The sequence below is a fragment of the Etheostoma spectabile genome, chromosome 17, assembly GCF_008692095.1.
Source record: "Etheostoma spectabile isolate EspeVRDwgs_2016 chromosome 17, UIUC_Espe_1.0, whole genome shotgun sequence".
Classification (NCBI taxonomy): Eukaryota; Metazoa; Chordata; class Actinopteri; order Perciformes; family Percidae; genus Etheostoma; species Etheostoma spectabile.
In genome coordinates, this window is record NC_045749.1 from 13,991,028 (window position 1) to 14,000,236 (window position 9,209).

The 9,209-nt window shown below is 39.5% G+C and overlaps 2 protein-coding genes across 5 annotated transcripts in view; one reads left to right on the forward strand and one right to left on the reverse strand.

The window, feature by feature from the left end:
- adka (adenosine kinase a) overlaps nucleotides 1–4,231 on the forward strand; it is a 7,834-nt gene extending 3,603 nt beyond the window's left edge. For 2 of the 4 annotated variants that reach the window (XM_032541531.1, XM_032541533.1), the window contains exons 3-11: nucleotides 189–260; nucleotides 1,160–1,238; nucleotides 1,379–1,551; nucleotides 2,130–2,238; nucleotides 2,458–2,628; nucleotides 2,754–2,789; nucleotides 2,880–2,994; nucleotides 3,091–3,177; nucleotides 3,284–4,231. In XM_032541531.1, coding sequence (XP_032397422.1) covers nucleotides 189–260; nucleotides 1,160–1,238; nucleotides 1,379–1,551; nucleotides 2,130–2,238; nucleotides 2,458–2,628; nucleotides 2,754–2,789; nucleotides 2,880–2,994; nucleotides 3,091–3,177; nucleotides 3,284–3,408 — 967 coding nt within the window. In that variant the 3' untranslated portion in view covers nucleotides 3,409–4,231. The remainder of the gene's footprint in view (nucleotides 1–188; nucleotides 261–1,159; nucleotides 1,239–1,378; nucleotides 1,552–2,129; nucleotides 2,239–2,457; nucleotides 2,629–2,753; nucleotides 2,790–2,879; nucleotides 2,995–3,090; nucleotides 3,178–3,283) is intronic. The other 2 variants (XM_032541532.1, XM_032541534.1) reach the window with 1 other exon arrangement.
- Nucleotides 4,232–4,966: 735 nt separating this feature from the next.
- LOC116705388 (dual specificity phosphatase DUPD1) lies at nucleotides 4,967–6,781 on the reverse strand. The gene is made up of 4 exons (XM_032541536.1): nucleotides 6,618–6,781; nucleotides 5,983–6,170; nucleotides 5,681–5,904; nucleotides 4,967–5,569 (listed from the first exon to the last, which is right to left on the reverse strand). Exons 2-4 carry the CDS (start codon nucleotides 6,159–6,161, stop codon nucleotides 5,346–5,348), a joined length of 627 nt encoding a protein of 208 aa, XP_032397427.1. The 5' UTR covers nucleotides 6,162–6,170; nucleotides 6,618–6,781; the 3' UTR covers nucleotides 4,967–5,345.
- Nucleotides 6,782–9,209: the final 2,428 nt, after the last annotated feature.

Genomic DNA, 9,209 nt, shown 5'->3' on the forward strand with positions numbered 1-9,209 from the left:
TGCTTCTCCAATGCTTAGCCGCATAATCAAGATGCTTGCTGTATATATTTTTTTTCCTAAGACACATTTGTGGAGTTTGTTTATGAAATATTAGATGGGTAAAACCGAAGGGTTTGATGCAGTATATGTTTCCGTTGACTTTGAGAAACTAATGCCTCTTTTTTTTTTCTCCTGATAATTATTTGCAGGTACACTCTGAAACCCAATGACCAGATCCTTGCAGAGGACAAGCACAAAGCACTGTTCGTATTTCCTATGTTGCAACACTTCTTTTTCAGTATAGGCTGTGGTTTGGGGTCTGTACAGGGAGAAAATGAATAAGTCTAAATTCATACAGCATTTGTTCCTCTCAAATCTAGAGCAGGCCAGTCAAAACAGGCGCACACCAGAAATCACCCCTATTGACCTCCGTATCGTTAGACAGCCAATGGCAGGGCAGCAGATCCAGCACCGAGAGACGGAGAGCCAATAGCAAAGCAGGACACTTCACCTCCCAGTCCCTCTGAGCAAGAAAGCAAACATTTAACAGCAGGAGATAAGAAAAGCGTGTGGGACTGACTGTGTGAGAGAGAGAGGACTAAACTGATGACTGTATTTTTGACTTTCCAGCTATAATTATGAAAACAGCTAATTTTCTAGTTATATCTATTTTACATTTGCAATAGTGCTTGTTATGTAAGGTATTCACATTTACACTATACATGTTATTGAGGATTGCTTTTGATATAGCCAGGTGTTTCAATTAAAAAGATAGAGGCAACTTTAGTGCAACCACTAAAGACAGTTCTCTCCATCTCCATATATGAATAGTTTACATTAGGGAAGATTTGTACTCATGATTCCCAAATGTCAGGAGCTCAGTGAGTGGAGGCTCGGTTAAGACGGAAGCCATTAATACGATTTTTTTGTCTTTATCCAGCTCTTTTCTGATCATTGATATGTAATGTAATATAGAAAATATTGAGCCATGAGCGGTATAGAAACAATGTGAGGTGAAATCATTTATACTTTGTGTGTGGTGAGGTTTAAAGCACTTAGTGAGCACCACAAAGAAAGATATATGGAGGTGAACAAGAATTAAACAAACTTTATGAAACCTAATTGAACCTTCTCTTGGAAATGTGAATTATGGGAAGGACATGTTTGTCTCTGTGTGTAGATTTGAGGAGCTAGTGAAGAAGTTCAAAGTTGAGTACCACGCTGGAGGAGCCACACAGAACTCTATAAAGATTGCTCAGGTCAGTCAGTCACATACAAACTCACTAACTTCCTGTTCTGTCACTACATCAGTGCTCTGTGATTTGTTACTGCAAATGTTGGCCGCAGTGAATAGAGTTAATCGACTGATGCTGATCAGAGCTGTTTTGACTGTCCGTAGTGGATGATCCAAGAACCCCATAATGTGGGCACGTTCTTTGGCTGCATTGGCAAAGACAAGTTTGGCGGGATCCTGAAGCAGAAGTCCGAGGAAGCCCACATCGATGCCCGTTACTATGAGCAAGATGAAGAACCCACAGGGACATGTGCTGCTTGCATCACTGGAGATAACAGGTGGGTAATTCTAATAATATTTAATAGGCACATGTTGATTCATTATAATCTCATCTGTCTATAACTCTTTGGGACCTATCTTGCACCCGGCACAGTTCAACGTAAAGCCTGACACAAGTGTCTTTGCTAGTTTAAGATGGACGCAGTTGTCCATTTCCCGTCCTGCACCCAGCGTTGTTTAAATAGCAAATGCACCTGCGCCCATCTTTGTGCCCATGGGCGTGCTCGTCTTACAGGGAGTTGTGTTCAGGTGAATTCTTGGCGTATTGTTATCTTGAGGCAGCGTGAGATGATCTCACCATTGACTACAAAAACCTGGTCTAAAGTCAATAGCGCAGCATTTCATTATTTTAACAACGCATTACTAAAATGTGCCTAGGCTTATGCACCGCGCACACACTGCAAACATCATAATAGCAATGCGCCAAAGTTTAAACCCACCTGGCTTTTTAAAGGGAATGGGAGATGACATTCTGATTGGTTTGTTGCTTACTTAATGAAGACGCTAAGCACAACCCTTTTGAATCATTAGATTGTTATAATAGGGCCCTTCATCTCTTTTTACTTCCTCCTCTCAGGTCTTTGGTAGCTAACCTAGCTGCTGCTAACTGTTATAAGAAGGACAAGCATCTAGACCTGGAAGACAACTGGAAGCTGGTGGAAAAAGCTAAAGTCTACTATATTGCTGTAAGTAGTAGTTACCAAACTACTATATGGTGTGTTGTGCTGTTTACTTCTAATATTTAGAAGGCTTAGTCACTTTCCCTTTGAACTTGGGGTAACCATCAGAGGACCCACAGGGGAATTTCCAGACATACTGGGGCAGTCAAGCCCTTACCTCATGGGATTTATTTGAAGATATGAAAACCAGATCCGTCTTGACCCAATGTCACTGTTTGCTCCCAGGGTTTCTTCCTGACCGTCTCTTTGGAGTCCATCCTGAAAGTGGCGAAGCATGCATCTGAAAACAACAAGCTGTTTTGCATGAACCTCTCTGCGCCGTTCATCTGCCAGTTCTTCAAGGATAACCTCATGCAGGTTATGCCTTACGTTGATGTGTTGTTCGGCAATGAGACAGTAAGCCAGACTTTCACAGTACAATCTTCAGATGGCTGCATGTGCTTGTGCAGGGCTTTTTGTCCACCAGATGCTGATGGTTAGCACATATTTATCTCTAACACAATCTTATTTTTATTCTTCAGGAGGCCGTTGCATTCGCTGAAGCGCAAGACTTTGAGGTGAGTGTACTGACAGTATTTGCAAATGATTAGTGCTGCATTTTTCATGTATTTTGTGCGTTATCAACGAATGTTTATTTTTCTTTGTAGACCAAGGACATTGAGGAAATTGCAAAGAAAGCCCAGGCTTTGCCCAAAGTCAACGCAAAGAGACAGAGGATTGTAGTATTGACCCAAGGGAAGGATGATACTGTTGTGACCATGAGTAAGATTTTGTGTTTTTCTTTATAATTCTCTTATTCTCTAAACCGCTCTTTGAAGTATACTGCAGACGTAACATTTTCTTCACATGGCTGTTCAGGTGACAAGATCGAGACATTCCCCGTACTGAAGATTGACCCCAAGGATATTGTTGATACAAATGGTGCAGGTGATGCCTTTGTAGGAGGTAAGAGTGTCCTCTGTTTTCATTTGATACATTTCCAGGTTGCTTTTTGTCTTTCCTTTTGTTTTCTGTGGGTTTCTGTTCAAGTCATTTTCTTTTTGTGTTGCAGGTTTCCTGTCTGAGCTGGTCCAGGAGAAACCACTGGATCAGTGTGTGAAGGCAGCACACTACGCTGCCAACGTCATCATCAGACAAGCGGGTTGCACCTTCCCAGAAAAACCTGACTTCAACTGAGGATTCCCAGACAAATTTTCCTTCAGTCTGAAATCTCATACTCCATACAACCTGCCATACACAACTGCAAAACATAATTTCCACTGTTTTCTACAAATACAACCCTCAATTCTCATAGCCACATTTCTTTCTAATCAGCCACCCATCCATGTTTTTTTTTCAATTCATCTGCAGATAATTTCCTTCCAATTGTTAGGTGGGTGCCCCCCCCCTGACATGTGTGCCTGTCTCTGTTCTCCACTTGGGACCCCCAGAGGATCATACGGCCAAGAGCCAATAGAGATTTGGCTATATATACCTGGACATAAATGACCATAAAGGAATTATGATACCATCTCAGGAAGTGATTTTGCTTTACACAAAGGATCTAAATGGGAAGTCTCTTTTTATAGACAGTTGTTTTTGTTTCTCTATCTGCCAACATCTGGCTGCACTGACGCCTATCAGACTGCTGCAAGCTCTCGCGTTGACATCTCTAGAGTTTGTTGTTTCTTCCCCTTGGAGAGAGAATCAAAGCCCAAGAAGTTCATTTCACAATGAGAGGACTCATCATACTAAAATAGGACTAATGCATAAAATATCACAGAGTAAGGTAGGATTTGGATACTGCAATGAAATGTGCAGTAGTGTTTTTAGACTTTTTTAAAGTTAGTTATTCCTGATGTATTACTTTTTATTGTGTAGATTTAATTTAACAGGCCAGTTATGAAACCAAATGTTTTTCTTTTAAAGTGCACAATTTTTAAATGTGGCAACGCCTCTGCCCACTTAGTCCTGTGATGACCGCTTAACTCTGTCAATTATATTCAGAAGTTACCTTCAACATCAATTTTGGGCAGTACTTTTTATTAAAATGCCTTTTTTTTTTTTTTTTTTCCTTCATCTGTAAATGTTACAAAGTTTGCAGAGGCCACAAAGGTAGAAAAATATTATATTTGAATGGTCTCTACAACACAGTGGGTATTAAATCTGACTTTTCTCCTGTTTATTTTTTAAATGTTTTTTCTGGGGCTGTGTTGATCTCTTGCAGTATCAACATGTAACCTTACTTCAGCACTGTCTGCTTTGCTAATTCAGATGGAAATGGAACTAAAATATAAATTTTTCACATCAGATTTTGATATTTTTGTCAGGTGACAACTGGCAAATGGTTAATACAAAAGAAGTTAAAAAAAGAATCAAATCAAAAACCTAAGTTAAATTAAGGCTCAGGCCACACAGGGCCTAACATTTCAAAAGTTGTGTTGTGGTCTGTGCAACACTAAATACTTGAACACAATTATCTTGAATATAGATGTACTCAAAATGTCATGGTGCGCAAAAAGTAAGTCTTCTGAATACTCCCGAGTGTTGTTTTGAAACTATCTGTTTGTATTGCCCCTCTCTGTTGAATAGGTGTTTAATTGTAATTGTTCAAAAACACCAAAAAGCCTTATTTGACAATTTTTGGTCTTAACTGCACTCAAGTTGCCCATCTCACAAAAATTCACAAATAAAACTTGAAGCTATGATTTTTTTTGTGCTTTTTTTTTTTTTTTCATCAAATAATTCTAGAGATCTACAGTATGTAATCAATCCAAGGTACAACAATTTGCTTCAAGTCAACATTTGTGAATTAATTTGTAGGCTTATCTCTCCTCATGTCTTACAGTAGGGATGTAAGTGTCAAGCCGTACTCTGTGTGCCTCACTCATTGAAATCTGGTCATTCACTTTCAGTATACGCACTTAGAGAAAATCCCTCTTGCTTTAAAACATCACTAAGCCCTGAGGGCACCCCATTCTTCAATTTGACATTTTAACTCTTAAATAATGCAGTTGTGAAAAACAAAACAGAGTTTAATAATACAACAGTTAAATAACATTTCTGTATAACAAAGATAGTTTAAAAAGAAAAATTGAAGTAGGAAACACTGGCCTATTGTCTATTATTGTGCATTATTGGTGTTTCATCTCTCTTTTTTGTTTAAGCCTCTCCTCTTGTAACGTGATATCCAGGGCTCTGAGCTGTTTTAGGAAGCCATGATTGGGCAGGATGCAGCGGCGCTGTCGCACATGCTCAACAGCATCCACGACTGTTAAGTTGTGTTTCATCATCAGGTATGCCAAGACCAGAGTCGCTGACCTGCTCCGACCCATCACACAGTGCACCAGCACCTTGTCTAGAACCAAATGACGTAAAGTTAGATGGAATCATTAGAAACATAGTGAATCATACAAGCCTCTTCAGAGAATTATCTCAGTTCAAAGTTTTTATTTCTTCCTGGACTTACTCTGTGGGTCACCGAGGGCCTCGTGGATGAACTGGGTTGCAGGGCAGAAGTACTGGGAGATGTTGAAGGTGGGTTTGTCATCAGCTTCCACACCGTAGTACTGGATGCCCATGTCAGTGTAGTAATCAGCACCAGTCAGCACATTATTCCACTTTCCCTCTGCTGAATTAAGGACATGTGTGATACCCAGATCCCTCAGGCCGGGCAGCTCCAGAGCTGTTTTCCTGTTTTCATGTTACACACAGACTCAGTATGAAGCTGTCATTAAAACCATGAAACCGCCTCTTTGTGAATTTACTCACTCGTCCCCAATGTAGACCCTGGGCCAGACCTGGTTGACATGTGCATACTGAGCCCCGGTGCCGGTCCAGAACAGCTGCTCCAGGTCTAATGTTCCTGGTGTGATGTAATCACTGTCGGGGTCTACCTGCACCGCTGTGTATGGGTTCCTGCTTCTGGACTTCACCACACAGGAGGACATAGCTCACCTCTGCTGCCCAGGAAACATACACACTTTCTTGTACATAATCAAAAATACAACAAAAAAAGTGCATATTATTGTATGAAAATGAATGTCCTCTTAAGGCAATATTTTTAACTCAGATTTAGATTATCAATGTATTAACTGAACTTTTTTTTCCATGCCCATTTACAAAGATATTTAGATCCTTCAAGTTCTTGGTTTCAATCTACACTTCTGTTGTATCTGCTGCACATTCATGCTTCTTTTAATATCAAACCCTTGACACATATTGTTCTCAGATTGAGGGGTTAAACAGTGTTGTGATTCCCCCTGAACTAAAGCTGGTTGTGGTCACTTCAGGGATGGGATCTACTCACAATATTGGCTGTTTAAATACACTAATGGGCTTGCTCACTATTTTCATACTCTACAGGCTAATTGTCATAAAGTACAATCTTCAAAAAAATGACTTACCTCTTTCTTATGACTTTTTAAAGCTTTTAATCCGTTCCTGAGCAGGATCACAGACCAGCACCTCAACTTTCTCTCAGTAAACGTGTGTGTGTGTGTGTGTGCATGTATCAACAGAGACCTCCTTTTGCAGTATGCCTGAAATCCAGATCTAGAATGGTAACTGCTCTCTTGGGCTCTGTGGTTAAGATGATATTTTTTGGCAGCTGGGCTGCAACACCTGACCTCAACAACGTGACACACACACAAACATACACGGATACCCTTTCTCACAGCCTTCATACTGGGATCTGAGTCCTCTGTGTATTTCTTCACCATGTCGCTGTATAGTGAAGAAAAGAAACACACTGAATGATGAAACAACGCCAGATCCAAAATAAAACGGTCACATTGCTTTATTGTCAACAGGTGTGTGGAGAGTTATTTCTGGAGATATAAAACTTAAAGCATTAAGTTATTTTGTATGGTTACCCATGGCACAGTGCACAAACACCTTTACTGGAAGATACATGGATAAGTATACATACTTTTACAAAATAATTTGTCCATCTTTTTACCAGAATTGTCAAAGTAGGAAAAGCACAGGTTTTCTAATTAAGTTCATCCAAGTGTCTTCAATAAACTGTGACATTCATTTGAAACTGAAGCAGCTAAATGGAATTCAATCATCAATAATTGTATTATTTACACCTGCACTTTTGCTACTTCTAAATTAAAAAGGTCTTTAGAGTAAAGATTAGTTAAAGGTGGAAGTGGAGGTGTTGGCTGTCTCTTTATCACCCATTATATGTGCAGCTGATAGCTCTAAATAGATAACATTCAACTTAAAGTAATATGTTTATAAGTTAGTATACCCACAAATAAAGCAGTAGCTAATCTAGTTCACTATGAATTGGCTTCTACTGTCGAAACACTTTTTAGAGCACTGTCTATGAGCTGTGCAGCAAGTAGGAAGTCAAGAGGTTCAACTCCGTGGTATTCCTCTTCAAGGTCAGTAGAACTTCTGACCTGTGTTGAACCAGTGTCGACCTGTTGCCGCATTCAGTATGTGTGTTGCACCCGGAGATGAGTGTGTGGTTTTACCTTGCGCCACAGACCTGCAGACACACACCACAAGAAACATGATTCACTGTAATATATTTTCACAACATTTTAAGCTGCTGGTTGTGAGTTTTCTACTCACTCATCTCCAATGTACAGGTTTGACCAGACTTGATTGACAGGTGCCACTGGTTTCCTGTTGGTCCAAAGAATTTGCTTTAGTGCTGTCAGTTGTGGAATGTTCTCCTCCTGGGATTAACCTCTTTAGCAATAAAGATTTGTGTGTGTCTGTGTGCATATGTGGATCGTGCCCCGCGTGTGGGGTTTCATTTCTCCGTTGTTGTTATCCTAAACCCGACCGTCCTGTTGTTGTCCCACCCTCCAGAGACTGTGGATCGTGGTCTGCATGTGGGGTTTCCTTTCCCCGTTCTTCTTTTCCAAAACTCAATTCACTGAAAAAAAAGCAATTTAAATTGTCTTGATTTTAATGTGTACATAACATATTAACATATCATTTTTCCATTATAGTAATATGAATTTATTGTGCAAATGTTAAGTTATTTCAACTTGTTCAGGACACCTGATTTTAGACTGTAACTGCAACATGATTTCTTAAAGCTAGTATTATGTAAAGGTATTATGTAACTTTAAGGCAATTTCATCATATCCCTGGCACCCATTTGGGGTCTCTAAATCTAACATGATCTGTTAAAGTTAACTCTATCCAAATGTACTGTAGCCATCAGTTCCTTGTTGTTTGTGTGTGTGTGTGTGTGTGTGTGTGTGTGTGTGTGTGTGTGTGTGTGTGTGTGTGTGTGTGTGTGTGTGTGTGTAAATACAGTTGCATGTTGAAATGATTTGCATTGACAAAAAAGGGAGAGTCAGAGTTATGTACTCAAAATAGTCTATTTTGAGTACTACAACTTAGAACGTTTTAGCCAAAAGGAATGTTTCCGTGCAGTTGACATAAACAGATTTCACAGAAGAACAAAAACTCTTAACCTCTGCATCAACAGCAGTGGATTCAACCACACAACTATGCAAACCACAGTGTTTTCAAATTGTTGTAAATTCTGCATGCAGTGCAATGGTTTTAAATAAAGTATCATTGCACATCTTCACAGTACTTCAAAACACATCTTCATAGCGGACTTTGAACAACAAAATACATTTATAATACTTCAAACACATCTTCAGTGGACATGGCAAAGACAATTATAGTACTCTTTTCACTTTGGTTTTAAAAGTGTAAATACAAAATACTGTGAACTGTCATCACAAACAGTGCTCTCCCGAGAGCAAATTAAAAAAGAATAACACCATTTCCCTGAAAGTCTAAATCAAGCATGGCGAAGTTTGAATAAAGCAAAATAAGAGCTGGTTCTTTGTTACCAAGTTACTCCTAAGCTTAAAGTGTAACTTTTTTTTTCAACCTGGACCACATTTGTTTATGTTTTTGTGTGAATCTTTGAAAATTGCTGTGAACCGGGTTGCTATGTTATATAGGTCACAGTTGCATAGTCATTTAGTGCCACTGACAGGCTCAGATTATTA